Source organism: Archocentrus centrarchus (genome assembly GCF_007364275.1).
Source record: "Archocentrus centrarchus isolate MPI-CPG fArcCen1 chromosome 18 unlocalized genomic scaffold, fArcCen1 scaffold_23_ctg1, whole genome shotgun sequence".
Taxonomy (NCBI): domain Eukaryota; kingdom Metazoa; phylum Chordata; class Actinopteri; order Cichliformes; family Cichlidae; genus Archocentrus; species Archocentrus centrarchus.
The window spans coordinates 2,351,571-2,369,783 of record NW_022060145.1 but is presented as its reverse complement, the minus strand read 5'-3'; the positions used below and the strand labels follow the sequence as shown (position 1 = coordinate 2,369,783).

The 18,213-nt window shown below is 40.3% G+C and overlaps 1 protein-coding gene across 1 annotated transcript; it reads left to right on the top strand.

The window, feature by feature from the left end:
* The first annotated feature begins 697 nt into the window (after positions 1-697).
* On the top strand, positions 698-18,198 carry ndufs2 (NADH:ubiquinone oxidoreductase core subunit S2). The gene is made up of 14 exons (XM_030722598.1): positions 698-834; positions 3,810-3,913; positions 4,369-4,559; positions 4,900-5,020; positions 7,103-7,215; positions 14,566-14,640; positions 14,862-14,939; positions 15,038-15,123; positions 15,494-15,613; positions 16,625-16,754; positions 17,086-17,181; positions 17,348-17,431; positions 17,825-17,882; positions 17,976-18,198. Exons 1-14 carry the CDS (start codon positions 728-730, stop codon positions 18,011-18,013), a joined length of 1,401 nt encoding a protein of 466 aa, XP_030578458.1. The 5' UTR covers positions 698-727; the 3' UTR covers positions 18,014-18,198.
* The last annotated feature ends 15 nt before the right edge of the window (positions 18,199-18,213 follow it).

Below are 18,213 nucleotides of genomic sequence, written 5' to 3'. Positions count from 1 at the left end.
CCCGACTGGAGAGCTTGCGTGACTATTGTATGCATGTGTGTGTGCATGTCTGTGTCGAAGTGTGTGGGTGTGTGTTTAAAGTATATGTCCATATCATTTCTCTCACAATCCTGTTACAGTACTTTTATACCTCTGGTAGGACTGTATCCTGTATTATTGTGTCTTTGAATTTAGAAAAATCCAATGTTTATCTTATTGTACTGTTCTTCGTAGCAGAGAAAACTGTTCAAAAGATGTACAACAAACGTTATCAAACTCTCATTTTTTAATTTCATTATCTTCAATATTTTTTAAAAATGGTATGTAATTATTTTTCCACAGTATTACATAAATAAAAGCACTGTTTTTTATAAAGACTGGTGTTTGTCATCTTTCAGCTAAAATGATATATGTTTATACAAAGCAGTAATATTTTAATACTTTATTATTTAATGAGAAAGATTTTGCTTGTTTTGTAAAAAAAAATATTGAATATATTATTTAATACAATAGCCCACACTCTGGACAGGTCACCTATCTATCTATCTATCTATCTATCTATCTATCTATCTATCTATCTATCTATCTATCTATCTATCTATCTATCTATCTATCTATCTGTCTATCTGTCTATCTATCCGTAAATAAATGGGCTACATTTGACCGACAGGCGGCAGCCACTACACTACTAAAACTACAGAAGAAGAAACTCCTTACGTCATTGGCCGGAGGTTGTCCAACAGCCAATATGGCGGCCACAATGTTGAGGTCGCTTAGCAAACTCGGACGTCCTTCAACAAAATTACTATTAGGCCATAATTTGCTGAGCCCTGGCTGTACGCTGCTGCAGAACAGGTATGATAACAAAAAGACAAAACGTGACGCCATGTGTTATCTTTGTTCCTCTGGCGGTCTTAGCTTCAGCTCCTCACAAGTATGCACGCCGAAACTCTCATGCTAGCAAAATGCTACATAATCCGGCTTTGTTTCTAAAAAAAAATTAAAAAAAAATGAAAGACTCCATGGATACAGTTTGTACTATGAATCTACATGGAAAACATCTTTGTTAGTTGCGTGCTTAGCGAAAACAGTGTCCTCAGCAGTTTGCGACGCGTACGGGATCGTATAGATCTGTCCCTGTCGGGTCGTTACCTGCAGAGCTGTCATTGTTTACTACAGGTATTTTACCTTTTCAGTGTAAGGTCAGAATGTTTTAATATATAAATATGCAGTTTTTGACGAAAGAGTGAGATTAAGTTGATTTAGGAGGCTCAAGAGGGTCTGAAATGACCCTCGTTCCTTAATGTACTGATATATACCCAATTCAGTGTGACATAAATCTATTGTGTAGTGTTAGTTACATATTTATGCCTCTGTATATTTGCAGTGTTGTAACATTTAGCATCAATACATGAAAAATAGTTTTCACAGGACTCTGTGTACTCTTGTTAAAGTTAAATGATTAAATTCATGACATTACAATTAGAAAAAGACTGAACAAGTATGGCTTTTTTGAAAGGTTTGCCAGAAGAAAGGCTTTTGCATCTAAATAGGACATGACAGCACGGCTTAGGTTTGCAAATTTGCATCTGAAAAAGAAAAAACCCCACAAGACTTCTTGGACAATGACCCTGATTCACAAACAATGCAAACACCTAAGTCTGTGCATAAATCATGCGTACAAATGTTTCACCACAAATCAGAGCTTTATCAATATTTTTATGGGTTTAGTTTAATTGGTGATTCTAAATTGCCCATAGGTGTGAATGTGAGTGCAAGTGGTTGTCTGTCTCTCTCTGTTAGCCCTGGTAACCTGTCCAGGGTTCACTCTGCCTGAATTCGATAAGTGGAAGCAGGGTTCTATGCTAATTAGCAAGCTAATGCTAACCGCTAAATGCTGCTCCTGCTTGTTAATTGAGTGACGGGGCCTACGCATGTAACCGGAAAGCACCTCTGAAGCCTAGGCAGTAATAAGTCTTTGTGGACGTGTAGTTACATTTCTCGAGGTGCATGTCGGTTATGTATGTAGGACCGATGCAGAACTCTAAATCAGGCCTAATTAGATTGATAGCATGATAATTTTTGCATATAATCCAGAAGAGTTACACTTATATCATGCATTTAATGTGTCCCAGAGTGCCTTTTCCTTCCACTAATGGGTTTGCAGAAATCACGCAAAAACCATACACACAAAAACATAATCCAGATGTTTTATCATTCGAATATCAACCACCTGTAATTTTTTTCTTGAAGGCCTTTCACAGCTCCACTGGTGCTGAAAACTAATGTTTGACTATGGCTTTCTGAATACAAGTAGGGCTGCAACTATCGATTAATTTAGCAATTGAGTATTCTATCCATTATTCCATCAATTAATCAGGTAATCAGATAAGAAATCATTTTTCGTATTAAAAAAATCATCTGCATATTTTAACTTAAGTACTGCAGATGTTTCTCTGTGTGAAACAAGGTGGATGGAGCAAACAAAGTTCTCTTCTCTTCATGTTGCTGATCAGGTGGTTGATGAAGGACCTCCAGCTGTTTCCGGGTTGCTCCACCTGACCTCACCGTCTCAGTAACAGCTCCGCCTCTTTGCGCTGCAGACAGACTGCACGTAAAACAGCTGTTGTTGTGTTTTTGTTGAAAAACTGGGAGCTGCATGAGCTTAACGCTGTAATGCTTTTTATTCACAAGCAACCTCGTTTCTAATGCAGGTCTATTTTTAGTGGCTAATCAGGGATTAAAGTATAAAAAACATTTTGACGGCAAGCACGGCCGTAGCGTGATCACCGTGCACATTGTGAATGAAACTGCCGGTGCTCTGTGGTATAAATAATGCGGTGAAATAATGCAGGCGCAAGCGGCGATAATAGCAGCTACCTAGCCGGGGCGGGGTGCGCTCCTGTTTGCTAACTGCAGTGACAGCAGAGCTCCGAAAATGAAGCGGTGAAATTTTCTGCCCTGCGCAAGGCCGCCCGGCGATCAACCGCTAGCTAGAACACTGATTAATAATAATAGTATTAATTGTTATTGCTTGGTACTATCCCACGATGCTGGAGAATTTAGATTTTTTTATTATTTCATTTTACTTGAGCCACAGTGCATGTCTCAGAGGGAATGATATGAGTTTTTTAAAATGTTTTTATTTTTCAAACTCGTGGTGGAAACATGGAAAAGTGTGCATTTTCTGGCCTCTTACAAGCCTGTTGGTTCAGATTGATTCTGATTTACTAACATACACATGGTTATAAGAACAAAATAGGCTGGTGCGCACCTTTCATAAACAGTGCAGTCATTTTGTGTACACACTTGTTTTTTATGCAGGATAACAATGTTTCCATGCACATACTAGTAAATGAGGGCTAGTGGTTCCAAGACTTAAACCTAATTAAAATGCTGTGGGGGTACTTTAAGAGACCTGTGCAAATGTCTGCAAACCTCAGTTAACTTAAGTACCGGTAGGTCAGAATTCCTCTATAATGTGTGAGACTGATAAAGTCATACAGAAAACAATTACTTGAAGTTATTGCTGCTAAATGTGGCTTTCCAAGCTATCGAATCATGGGTGTATTTAAAAGCTTTCTTTTCACTTAACTGTATATCTCTGCTCTGCATGCTTCCTTAATCAGCCACCTTTTGATAATCAGTCCTCAGGTGGGCAGACTGGGTGTAGTTCTAAATGAGGCCTCATGAGATAAAAGCACGCAAGTAGCCTGAGGTATCAGCTTCTTGTGCTGGAGGTTAAAGTTCTGATGTCTTGGCAGTGAAATGTAATGCTACCACCCAGCCTCATACTTACTTCATTTAAAAATAGTCACTGTGTTTCACAGGCAGAAACAGTGTCATCCAGATGTGGAGTGGATGGAGAAGTCTGCTGGGGCGGTGATGTACCCCGCTACTGTTAATGAGAAGTGGACACCACCCCCATGGAATGGTACCATTCACATACACTCATACTTTACTTTGAAGACTACTAGTAGAAAACACTGCTGTTCTTTGATGACTACTCATCTCAAGTATGTTTTTTTTTTTTAATTGTAATTAAAAGGGAACTATAACGTGAGCTGCCAGCACTGTGGGAGAGTTGAAAACATTCCAAGTTAAAATGTGTCATATCAGACTTTGGCAGAGATAGAATGATAACACTTTTGATGTGTTTCCATTATTGTCCCTGGTGTTTTCTGACTGCCAACCTTCATTAAGATGGGAGGCAGGCATTTAGTGCATGACTTAAGTGTTTATATTTCCACAGTGCAGTTGATTTAAGATGTGCCAGTACTTTGGGCAGCTTATTCTGCATTATGGTTATTGGTTTGAAGAAAAGAAATATCAAGCTGTCGGTCTGTTGAAACTTTAGTTTCATCTTTCACTTTTTGCTTTCTTTATCAGATAAAGATCCTCCTGCAGAGAAGGACGTGTCCAACCTGACGCTTAACTTTGGCCCTCAGCATCCTGCAGCTCACGGTGTGTTGCGTCTGGTGATGGAGCTCAGTGGAGAGTCTGTCAAGAAGTGTGACCCACACATTGGCCTGCTTCATCGTGGCACTGAAAAGCTAATTGAGTACAAGACGTACCTGCAGGTACTGAACTATTGAATAATTTTTTTTAAATGGTCTCTGCGCTCTCTAACCTACATCCACTATATAACTGTTCAATTATTTTGCACGTATGTAAGTGTAGGGGCATTGTCTGTCATTTTTGTCCAAGATGGGAGTCCCTGTGACTTCTGTATTTTACACAGTAAAATGCCCTCCTGTATTATTAAAACTAAATGAGGTCATATGACCTGCACAAACCTCACTAGAGCAAAGGGATACTCTGACTTCAGAAAAAACTGAATGAAACTTTTGATATCAGCTGAATTTATGTAGGATACATTAAGAAGACCTTTGTCACATGTCTTAACACTTTCTGTTGCAGGCTTTGCCCTACTTTGACCGTCTGGACTATGTTTCTATGATGTGCAATGAGCAGGCCTACTCTCTGGCTGTGGAGAAGCTACTCAACATCCAGGCCCCACTCCGTGCACAGTGGATCAGAGGTACTGAACATAAATAGTCAGATATGCAAACATCTAAGGTACAGCTGGGAAATAAAACACTAAAAATAATTATTGTGCACGCTTTGACAGACAACACAAAGGGCCAATGACGATGAGAATAGCATTGTGCTGAACCAATCATGTGGTTGGGATAGATTTAAAGCCATGTCACGTTAGGCTGACGCATACAGCTTATGAGGCAGAAGCACAAGTGCTCATGTTTGGGCTGCTAGGAGTGTGAATGAGAAGACTCTCAGGCAGCACTTTCCCAGCTACACATGGAGTGTAGAGAGACAGCTGAACAGCTGTGTTTGTTCCCTAAGCAGATCGGTGGTCGCACAAGTTGCACATCTGATCCACGTACAGATGAGGACAGAATTATTAGCCCCTTCATTAAAATATAATTTTTTTTTTAAAAGCATTTCTCAAGTGTGGTTAAACAATGCAAGGAATTTTTAACACAACTTTTCCAACCATCCTAGTTTTATTTTGAATTCTTACATTATTTAAATTTGCACACAGAAATATATTATTTCACAAAGTCCAAATGCCAGGGTCAAAATTAGCCCCCCTGATGCTGATAGACAGTTGTGGGTCTTTTTTGCTGGATAACAGCCTGCAGTTGTTTTTGCAGTTTTTTGTAAGTCTTGCATGTGTCTCCTGAGCAATCCCAGCCTGTTCTTCTTTGGTGAATCTTGCAAGCTCCTCCAGATGGAGGATGTCTTCTTGCATGGACTTCTTGCCATTCACCCCACAGTTTTACAGTGGGATTCAAGTCAGGGTTTTGTGCAGGCCAGTCAGTAACGTTCATTTTGATCTTCTGGAGGTATTTTTTCACCAGGAGTGATTTATGTTTTGGGGTATTGCCCTCATCAGAGAGAAACTCAGTCCCACTTTTGCTGCTGACTGCTTGAGGGTTTCTTTCAAAATGTTCACATATCCTCATGATTCCTTCTTTCTTGGGGTTGTCCTTAACATACTTTTTAGCTATACTTTTATATTTGGCTGTATTTCAAGAAAAAATATGGTCTTAATTTCTCCATTTTTAAATTTGCAGGTGGAGTTTTTAAGACTATAAGAAAAAATGTTCAATAAGATAAAATATGAAATCTTATTTAATTTTGAGCAGTTTCATGTTACTTGGTCAGCATTGCTCTACTATACACTTATTACCTTTAATTTGCCAAAAAAAAAGCTTGAAAGCTTGATTTCATGACCACTTTTATTAAACTTTCTAATAAAATTTTTAAATAATTACCATGTTGATTTGGAAAAATTTTTTTTTTTGGTCTGGTATGCTTCTGTTTTTGACCCTTTGTTTTCATGCAGTTGTATTTTAATATGCAGTTACATGGTCTGACACACAAGGGGGCGCTAAATAAACAGAATTCCTGATGGCTTCTGTTGGTCTGTTAGCAAGTTCACAGCATAGGCTTTATATAGATGTCATTTTTGACGTGTTTCTTTGCCGTAGATGCGTGCCTCTTACCTTTAACTTTGTATTCAGCAAATGATGTTTCTGGTAAATATCAGGCAGCCACAAATGCATAGCATACATGAACTAAGTTGAAATTTTAGCTTATTTAAAAAAAGAGAAAAAAAAATCTTAAAATGCAACATTCCCCTGTGTAGAGTAACTGTTTGTGTAGCAGGCTGCCAGGATTCAGTACACCAGCTGAAACCCTCAACAGGAAACAGTGAGAACCACAGGTCACAGACCTAGTTGACCTGTGGTTCTCCCTCTTGAGTCCCTGTGACTCAGGAGGTAGAGCGGGTCATCTACCAATCGGAAGGTCAGCGGTTCACTCTCCAGTTTCTCCAGCCTGAATGTCAAAGTATCCTTGTGCAAGATATGAACCCCAATTCACATCTATTGGAGGGTGTGTGTGTGTGTGTGTGTGTGTGTGTGTGTGTGTGTGTGTGTGTGTGTGTGTGTGTGTGTGTGTGTGTGTGTGGGTGTGTGTGAGGAAGAGGAAAAACTGATCAGCTGGAACCTGTGAAATGTTTCCACTTTTGCTCGAACAGCCGTGTTTTATTTTTGGTAACTATTTAATAATCGTTTGTGTTCTGTGTTCTTTGTAGTGCTGTATGGAGAGTTGACTCGCATCCTGAATCACATCATGGCCGTCACCTCACATGCCCTTGACATCGGCGCCATGACTCCCTTCTTTTGGATGTTTGAGGAGCGAGAGAAGGTAATGAACACTGCATCGCAACCCTCAGTGTTACAGCGTAGCCCAGATGCAGCGTGCCATTTTATTTTCAAAGCTCTTGAGGAATTTTGTGCTTTTTATTTCTGTCCAGCCTGCTCCTAAAATAGCAGTGGGTTTGATTCATAAGCAGTAGATATGTTCTTGTCAGCTAGTGGCACCGTGACCTCCAGCTCTTCAGGTGTTTGCTTTAACAATATCCTCAGTGTGAGTCTGTGTGTGGGTCATATCTGACTTCACATTTTCAATGAGTCACTGAAAGTATTCCAGAAGTGACAGGATTGTAAAATGAGTCAGCTGTTTGAGTCTGATTCTTGTGCTGGCCATAAAATTTGATAACCTCAGAAGATTCATGAATTGTAGTGACCTAGAATGCTCAGGTAAGTCACTGCTACTTATGCAGACAACCAGTTTTGCAGAAGTGGTCTTCATCATTCATTAAAACTGCAATCAGTCACTGCTCCGTCCATACTTATTGAAAAATATGCTGTTCAGAAATCCTTCATGTCAGCTAGGGCTGGGCGATATGGACCAAAAATATCTCTATATTTTTTAGTTGAATGGCGACATACGATATATGTGAAAAGCTAGAGTGAAAGGTACATGTCCCAAATGTCACACAGGCACTTTTATTAACATTTAGCTGTAGCTATACATGAGAAATTGCTCAAAAATCAACTATTGGCAAGTTTTATTCAAATAAATGAATACTTTTTTTTCTCCTCCATAACAAAAGACTCACAGCTGTGCTATTAAAATGTAAACAGAAAAGAGACGGAGCAAAAACAGCAAAAGGCTGACTTATTCTTTAATAAGCCAGTCTCCAGTGAAGTAGACTTCAAAATGTGCTTCCTCCCGTTTGTACTCGTGTACATCTAGTACTCTGTGCAAATAACAAGACATGTAAACAGACTGAATATATGTGCTGACGGATCATAGCAACAGGGTCACCCGCTCAACTTGGCGTCTATGGGCTGCATCACGAACACACAAAAAAGACCCACTTCGGCTATTAAGTTCACTTGACTCATGGTACAAATCAACAGCCAGGTACTCTTGGGGGTCCAGGCGATGCCAAAGCGTACGAAGGCTGTATGTACACAAAACACGGCGACAGCGGAGGATTTCAGGTTTCCAAAACTCTCCAAAAGTTGCCAACATCACCGGGAAAAAGTCGTTAAATTTGTCGCTTTTTGGGGAAAAAAAAGTCACCAGCAGGGTCTGAAAATCCGCTAAATCTATCAACAAAGTCACTAAGTTGGGAACACTGCCATGCTGTTGCTTCCTGCATGATTAACGGGTGAAGTGGAGAGAGGCGGGGCAGTGTAAAGTTGTGCAGAGACAACCTGGGAGAAGAGAAAGGTGAACTGGTGGATGTACTAGTATGATTGTAGCACGACTATAGCGATATAAAAAGTATTGTCTCATCTTATGTCACGTATGTAAATATATTGATATTTCTTAAACTCAGAATATCGCCCAGCCCTACCTTTACCCCAGTAACCTTAACGCATTCAGTGTTCATTAATTCATTGTGTGTGACTAATATACTTTAATGCATGATATAAAAATAACAGTAAATGCAAATTTAAAAGTAATTAAAAATTCCCAACAGGACAAATATATACAATTGTGGGATTTGTAAAAATATTTGTGTACGCCATATAGATGCTGGCCCGCACAGTGCTCTAGGCCAGAAGTCCCCAACCCCCGGGCCGTGGGACATTTGGTACTGGGCCGCATTTAAAGAATAAATAACTTACATTATTTCTGTTTTACTTATTATCTGAGTCTGAACGATGTTTTATTTTGATGGGCGGATTCTCTCCGTTACTTCCCTCTATGACTCTCTTGACGTGTCAAGACGTTTCTGCTCACGTGATAGGTCACCGCTAAACTTAAGCCCAGAAGCTTTGTGCCCGTCTAACGAAATCGGTTGGTTGACCTACGTTATGCTTGTTTAAATTTTTGAGTGCTCAACAAGAGTAGAAACACGCTATGTAAGAACTAGTCCATTTACCATTTTTATTTATCAACACCGGGGATAGTAGTGAGGCGGACCCATCCATCATGCCGACTCTCTCCAGCACTCGACACCGCGGCTCTGCAGTCACTCTCCACGTGAAATCGGCCGAACCCAGCCAAACCACAAGCCACCAAAAATGAGTAACAGAGAAACAAGCTCAGGGCTCACACTGATACAGCGTTATAGTGAGTTGTATTCTTCATGCGCTTTATACAGTAAAAATCGCCTAAGTCGAAGTCGCACAAATCGGGTTTTCACTCTGGTCAGATGGCATCTGCAGGGCCTGATTTTTCCTAACATTAATTCCAATAAAATCATCACCTAAACCAGTGGGATATTCACCTACCTCAGAGGAAAAATCTGGTCCCATTGTAATACATTTCCAATTAAATGTGATGCATAAGCTGGATGAGTTTAGTGCTAAAACCCTCCTCAGCTCCCGGCCGCCTACTTCCATGCATCGGCTCATTCATGCACAACTTCACACACTAACAACTCCCGGAGATCGCTTTAGTGTTTTTATCAGTTCATTTCACCGGAGACAATCATGGCAAGCTAAGCTACAAACTCGCATTTACGAGCAAAATATCAGATTATAAAATTTGCAGAAACAAATCCAGAGATGAAGCAGAAGCAATTGCAGCAAAAATCGATATTAGACCCCAAAGGGGGCCATTTGAATCCGACTGAGGCGATTACTACAGTATTTGTTTTTGCGGTGTATCTTATTTTGAAGGGAAGTTTTAACGTTACCATGGCTCTAACAGCTGACTAGGGGGCGCTGTGGGCAGAGAGCATGTTATTCGTGTTGTGGCGGGATGTTAGGAAGACGCTGCTGATAGAGTTGCATGCGAATACACAGTGGATTCACATTTATTATTATACTTAGAAAATATCACCCTTTTGATTATGGTCGTAACATTTATTTTGACATATTTATCTGGCACACCTTAAAGACCGGTCCGTGGAAATATTTTCTAACACTAAACCGGTCCGCAGCTTAAAAAAAGGTTGGTGACCACTGCTCTAGGCAGTGTCTATGCAAATTTCCATAAAGCTTGGTCCACTCATCTAGGAGGACATAGGGAATGCACAAATACACACACAGAGACGGCCCATATTAGGCCCCAAGCAGAATGTGATTTGGAGCCCCCACCTCCAGGTGAACCCATCGCCAGCCATTGCCAATATTAAGTCTATATTGTACATGCTTGATTGAAACACCCATTACAATTGATGCTGGCAGCTGGTGCATTTACAAAAAATGTGCTAAAGGGGAGAACAGTCAAAATTTAACAACAACAAATTTAGTCTTGTTTATTTAAATATTTATTTCTGAATGACTTGAAAATGAAACCTAGCGCTATGCCAGCTTCCAGCTTTGTTGGACAGTGTGCAGACCAAAGCAGATGGCACTAACACCCAGAAAGCTTAAAAGTCAAAGAAACATCCAAACTTTGAGGGATTTTCTAACTACACACTCCAAACAGGCTAAAATGTGGGGTGGGGGGAATCACAGGTCTGTGCTGTAACATACAGTCAGTGGATCTTAAAGCCACAGTTTGTTTTCCAATTGAAGCAGCTTTTATTTAAAAGAAAAAAACAAACATTTGCCATGGTAACAACAATGTCAACATAAGTTTAAGTTTAAGTATACCTGGTGATGTCACAGTCTTCTGGAATGTCACCACAATTCAAAAATAACTGTGACATCATTTAAGATTAAACATCAGAACCCTGTAAATAGGATGGAATCTTGAAAATACATCCACAAACTCTCTCGTGTTTTACAGAGCGGTCTTCTAAGGCACAACCGAAGGATTCAGTTACAGAGTTAGCATAATATCATCTGCACTCGCTGGATCCACAAAGATGCCGCTCTTACTTCTGACCTATCACTTGCTTCCCTGGGCTTTTAGAAAAGCTGGACAGCTTATCAGCTCAACCCTGAGAAAATCTCAGTCACCAGCAGATTTGGAGTCCCCGATTGAAATTCAGGAGACCACAGCTGAAAAGCCCACCTCTGCGCCTGAGACCAGTGCCTGTGAGACACAGGAGCTCTCTGTCTTCCCTCTTTCTGATGGATTTCAGGAGAGGAAACAAGAAAAACGAAAAAGAAGAAAGAGACAGAAGATCAAAAGTAGAGAGCAGGAAAATACTGGTCACGAGGTCACCAGATCAGACCTGGGCTCCCTGACAGAGAGACAACAGAAGAGGAAAGAAGAAAAAAGAGAGAAGATTGAAAGTAGGGAGGAAGAAAATACTGGCCACGAGGTCACCAAATCAGACCTGGCCTCTCTGAGAGAGAGACGTCTGAAGAGGAAAGAAGAAAAAAGAGAGAAGATCAAAAGTAGAGAGCAGGAAAATACTGGCCACGAGGTCACCAAATCAGACCTGGCCTCTCTGAGAGAGAGACGTCTGAAGAGGAAAAAAGAAAAAAGAGAGAAGCACCAGAGAAGACCAGAGCAAGACAATCTGGACCACATGCGTATTCCCATCAGTTTTGAGGGGATATTTCCATCTGAAGTCTAACCGAGATGGATGGAAGTGCAGCTCTCATACTGAGATTATTGGCTCCAGAAGACCTCAGAATAGCTGCTAAAATTTGTGTTTGTTTTTGATAGTAGAAGATCGATTTCAATTGGCTTAAATTCTAAATTATAGTTTCTATAGAGGGAAAAACAGCAATTGCCTCAAGTACATTAGCCTAGCCAGTCGCGACAGATGACTGCCCCTCCCTGAGCCTGGTTCTGTTGAAGGTTTCTTCCTTACAAAAGGGAGTTTTTCCTTCCCACTGTCGCCAAGTGCTTGCTCATAGGGGATCCTTGGATTGTTGGGCTCCTCCATAATACTGCTGGCACTCCGCAGTATTATGGAGGCTTGGGGAAAATTGTTGTTTTAAATTGAATAAACGAAAAAAAAAACAAAGTTTCTTTTTGTTTTTTTTGTCTCACTCCTCTTGGAGATTGGCCACATGTATTGAAATCTAAGGGAATGATTATCTGTTATAAAAACACAGGTGGGTCTGCAGATCTCCACTTTTGGAGCCTGCCTGTCATAAAACTTTGTAAAATACAACACGAGGTTACAAAGTTATGTGAACCAAAGATGTTCCTGCATCCCACCACCAAGGTCTCAAGCATATATGAGTGTTGACTATAACAGGCCTTACCTTTACCCCAGTAACTGTAACATCTTCAGTGTTCATTAATTCAGTGTGTGTGACTCATATACTTAAATACATGATATAAAAATAACATTGATGGTATCAACTCAAAAACATCATTGTCTCAGTATAAAATGAAATGAGTAAATATTGACCAAGGTGAACAGTGTTCTAGCTCGCGGTTGATCGCCGGGCGTTGCGCCTTGCTGAGACGCTCTTGCGCGGGGCTGAGGATTTCACCGCTTCATTTTCAGAGCTCTGCTGTCACTGCATTTAGCAAACAGGATCGCTATTATCTCCGCTTGCGCCTGTATCATTTCATCTACCACAGAGCACAATGTGCACGCGTGATCTCGCTACGGTCGTGCGCGCTTGATCTGGGAAAAACATAAAGTACTAATAGACTGTTAAAACACTGTAGAACAACCACCTACACCATTAAATGACATGGTGGCCCAAATCATCACAGAGATTGGAAACTTCATGATGAACTTCTACAGCAGCATTCCCCATCACTGTGTTTGTGTGTATTGAACAAAACTGAGAAACACACATCATTTTATATGCTTTTATAATTTTATAGTGGTAAATTATGCACACTCAAAGTGAAATATTGTAATAATTTCCCCTTTTTAAAAAAAAATTTTGAGCAATAATTATCCAAGACAAAATAAACAGAAGAATTGACACTTCTGTGTATTGTGTGGAATATATTACATTTCCACTTTGTTACTTTTTGAACATTTAAATCTAAGTTAGTTGTGGATTGGATTTTGGATTTCCTAACAAACAGAACTGAGAGAGAGTGAAGGCTCTCTGTCTGATCAGGTCTGTTCCTCCACCGGCTCCCCACAAGGACGTGCTCTGTCACCTCTCCTGTTATACAAATGTGTCGTTGCAGCAGGGAGGGAAGATTCATTTTAAAGTATCCAGATGATTCAGTTATTTTTAGTCTGCTGATGGGCACCACGGTCCACTCGTTCAGGACTTTGTTCAGTGGTGTGATGAATCTTTTCTGCAGATGAATATCCAAAAAACTAAGGATATGCTCATTGATTTTTAGGAAACTCACTCAGGCACAGGAACTCACTGTTATAAAGGGTCAGGCAGTAGAATGTGTCAAAACATATAAATATCTCGGCACAGTTTTTGACAGTAAACTGACTTTTGAGGCAAACTGAAGCTGTATATAAAAAAGGGAATCAGCATCTTTATTGCCTCAGGAAACTGTCGTCTTTTAATATTGACAAAACACTGCTGACCCTGTTTTATCTGCTTTTATTGAATCAGTTTTATCCTTTTGCTGCTGTGGCATGGTTCAGTAATCTGTCTCTTAAAAATAAGAATTACCCGAACCATCTAGTAAAGTGGTGCGGTGAGCTGATGGGAGAGCTGCAGTTAAATCTAGAGTGTCTGTACTCTGGGCAGGTACAGAGGATTTCTAGATCAATCTTAAAGGACACTTTCCACCCTTTGTGCTGTGAGTTCCAGCTTCTCTCGTCAGGATGCAGATATAAAATGCCCAAATGTAAAACCAAGTGTTTTAAAAGCAGTTTTGTTCCTATGACCATAAGTTTTAGCCAGTTTTAACCCCTTGCTGTGTTTTTTTTTGCTATGTTTTATGTCTGATCATGTTTTGTTTTTATTCCATTTGTTCTTATATGTGGTGTTTGCTTTCAACATGTTTTGTCTTAGTCTTTTTAATCATGTCTGTATTGTTATGAGCCGACTCACTATACTGCACAACAAATTTACCTCTCGGGTACAAATAAAGTGACTTGACCTGACATAACGGATGGAAAATATCGAAGTTTTTCACAATATTCAAAATTTTTGAGATGCACTAGTATGTCTATGTATTTTCATGCAGATGTAGTCCTTCTTTAATGATTGGAGTCCATAATATTCACTGTATGTATTTGTTGCAAAACAGCTGTTTGAGTTCTGCCACTCATCCTGAAACCATTACACAGCCGTACATGTGAACAGTCTTTTTGTGGTCTGAAGAATCTGTTCTGTGGCCCTATTTTTCCCCCTGACACAGTTTCTTAGGTCAGGTCAGAACAGCTTGTTGATTGTCCAGTAGATTTTTTTTTTTTTTTTTTTTTATCTGTTAAAGACTTTAATTCTTGTCTCTTCGCAGATGTTTGAGTTTTATGAGCGAGTGTCTGGAGCAAGGATGCACGCTGCATATGTCAGGCCTGGCGGCGTACATCAGGTAGGAGAAGAGTTCATTTCATTTTTTAACAAAGTTCAGCATATATATATATATCTTTGTTTATTGAAAACAAAGTATAAAACTGTATATAACTAACCCAAAAAAACCAAGATGATCAAATACGCAGCTCTGCAATTATATTGTCGGTTAGAAATATACGAGTGCTGATCAGACCAAATCCAAAGATCACCGGAAAATTGTTGTTTCTGAATACGTTTCAGGATTTGCCCCTTGGCCTGATGGATGACATCTATGAGTGGTGTAAGAATTTCTCCATTCGGATTGATGAAGTAGAAGAGGTGAATGACTCCATACTGTTCTAAACTCTGCTAGTATGTGGAGGAGCATCAGTAAAATAAAATAAAAGTAATGTTCATGTTGGATTTCCTTTATCTAGATGCTCACCAACAATCGTATCTGGAAAAATCGTACCGTGGACGTCGGAGTGATTTCTGCTGAGGATGCCCTCAACTATGGTTTCAGGTAACTTATCACTGGAAGTTCGGAGAGCCATGGCATTATTCACATATTAAAAATTAAGTTACACTTTTAACACTAATGGCCTGATTTACTAAGCGGAGCAAAGTGTGAATAATGGTGCAATTTGAAGGAAATGTAACTTGTTAGTTTGCATAATAAAGGAAGGTCCTAGAAATAGCAGTAAGGCCAGTAGCAAAAATAACCCGTGTCCTCAGTTTTCAGTGGCAAAACTGACACTGTGCCTCCCACCAGTAGGTTTTTAATGCCAGAAGAGGATTTATGCTAACCTGCTCCCAAGATTGTCTGCCCTCTGACATGCTAAAATTATTTCTGAAAACCCTGAAATGCATCGTTTTGTTTTTCCCACCACCAGTGGAGTGATGCTGCGAGGGTCTGGAATCAAGTGGGACCTGAGGAAGTCTCAGCCGTATGACAAGTATGATGAAGTGGAGTTCGATGTTCCCATTGGAAGCAATGGAGACTGCTATGATAGGTAAGAGGCTTCCAGACAAATGCTAGACTTCTCTGTAGCAGCCCAGATATGAGTATGTAAGAAGACAGTATTACCCAGAGACACTGGATGAAACCTATGTTGCCACTGTTGACCTATCACAAGCACTGGTCCCTACTCTTGGACAAGAGTTTTCAGCAACAAGATTATGTCTGAATTGGTGATTCTAAGTGTTTTGTTTACTTAGCTGATATAAGCCCGGTTAAGAGAGGTAATAAAATTGCAGTATTTGGCCTCTTTTTTGCAAATTCTCTAAAGCACATTTGCATCAGCTGCCTCTTATTATTTAGCATTTATGTCAGTTGTAATTTAATCGAATTTGTCTGTTGCATTTCTATAAAAAGCTGCATCTAGAAGCAAGTCTTATCACTTAGCACCTGTCATGACATGTCTCTGTTTCTGACCACAGCAGCAAGATTAAAATTCAAAAGTAAACGTGCCACCCAATTTAAGCCTGAAACATTTAGCCCAACAAAGCATAACACAGCGACATTCCCGGCCAACTGTTTAAAAGAAATCCTGGTTCAGGTGCAGACACAGTGTGAGCTTGAGGGTCCTGCAGCAGGCAGCATATGTAATCCGTGTGAGAAATGATCACACTGAGCCATCAGTCAGTTTAAAGCACAGAAACCAGAAGCTGGTGACCTCATTTGTTAAAGGGTATCCACACAGTTTGGCCTGTTTTCTGATGAACCTCTTGGAATGACTGAAGCTGTGACTACATACAAAACATGTTCTTGTGCTTTGTGCAAGTTACTGTACTACAATTGTGTAACGCACTCTGAGTACCTCTAAAACATGGGTGCTCTGCATCTCAGCCTGTGTATATTCAGATTGAACTGCTAATCTGCTGCCTCCACCTTCTATGCAGAGTAAGTGTAAGAGGTGTATATCATGTACTGATGTAGTGTAAGATGTGTTATATCGGCACCTGTGGTTTATGGGTATGTGTGTGTGCGTGCGTGTGTGTGTGTGCGTGCATGCATGGTTCAGGTACTTGTGCAGAGTGGAAGAGATGAGGCAGTCCCTAAGGATCATGCTCCAGGCACTGAACAAGATGCCAGAGGGAGAGATAAAAGTGGATGATGCCAAAGTGGCCCCACCTAAGAGGTCTGAGATGAAGGTGGGTTGAGTAGAGAGCCTTCCTCTTTTGCATTCACTGTACAGCCTGCAGGCTATTTAATCTTCTTCTTCTTCTTTTTTGTTTTCTTTTTTCTTGCCTGCGTTTTATCGCGTATATGTGTGAATTAAATTTCTTGTTAATTTGTGTTCACACACCCCTTTTCAGAATCCAACCAATTCTAATGTAAAATTCAGTTTAATTTGGCTGCTCTGAAGGCTGGAAATCACCTCTGCGTCCCCGCGGTGTCATGTTAACGTTTCCTCTGTATACACACACTTTTTTTCTTTGCATGCAGTTTTTTCAACAAGCTTTACTTGTGTTATTTTGATAGATGTCCATGGAGTCTCTGATTCACCACTTTAAACTGTACACAGAGGGCTACCAGGTCCCCCCAGGAGCCACATACACAGCTATAGAGGCACCCAAGGTGAGCACTCAAAATGTAGAGCATAAGCACAACTTGTGAAGTCTTAAATGTGCAACTAATGCTTAGTTTCAATAAGATTTTTTGAGTCTTAATTAGATTGGACTTTCTTGTGTTGTAATGTGCTTACTGGAATGTATTTGTGTGTGTGTGTGTGTGTGGCTTGCAGGGAGAGTTTGGTGTATATTTGGTTTCAGACGGCTCCAGCAGACCCTATCGCTGCAAGATCAAAGCCCCTGGATTCGCTCACTTGGTGCGCACTTAAAAACTTCACACGACACTGTGAAATATTAAACACACCGACTATCAATTATTCAGCTTGTTTAACAGCTTGTCCTCTAGGCTAGTTTGAGTTCATTAACTATATTTTCTTAAGTTTTTTTTTTTTCTTCTTCAAACGCTCTCCTCAGCCTCCTTCCTGTTCATCTTAGCTCATGGGTAAATGAGCTAATGCGTTTCAACACCCTCATTAGAATTTTGGTTTACAAGGCTAAAAATGTGTTTAAAGTTGCATAAACAAACTAATAGAGTAGTTAGTGTGATAACTTCAGGCTGTAATCTCACGGATTACGACAGCTTTTGTGTTCTCGTCCATTGTGCAAGCTCAGCTTCGTCTAAATGTTACTGAATGTTTGCTTCTTTCTAGGCTGGTCTGGATAAAATGGCCAAGGGACACATGTTAGCAGATGTGGTGGCCATCATCGGTGAGAATGTCACGATGATTTTGTCTACCAGACATTCAGAAGTGAGCGTGCAAATGGAGCTGCTTCACATGCAGTATTTACTTCTTGTTACAGGTACACAGGACATAGTGTTTGGAGAGGTGGACCGCTAAAGCCATGCTGCTAATGTGCTGCTTCCCCGATGAGGATTCTCTCTGTCACACATCTGTCTGTCAGACGGGTTCTCTTCCTGTTCTCTTTTCACTGTAGCGAGCTTTTTTGACAGACGGCTTCGTTTATCATCATCCGTGTACAATGCCCAAATAAACCTAATAAATATTTTATGTCTGACCAGCAAGAACCTCTTGTTTTC

Excerpts from the sequence above, each read along its gene's own strand:
- ndufs2 (XM_030722598.1), top strand. The coding sequence starts at position 728 with ATGGCGGCCACAATGTTGAGGTCGCTTAGCAAACTCGGACGTCCTTCA. Across the intron at positions 14,940-15,037 it reads GGATTGATGAAGTAGAAGAG|ATGCTCACCAACAATCGTAT; the intron begins GTGAATGACTCC and ends TCCTTTATCTAG. Across the intron at positions 15,614-16,624 it reads AATGGAGACTGCTATGATAG|GTACTTGTGCAGAGTGGAAG; the intron begins GTAAGAGGCTTC and ends TGCATGGTTCAG.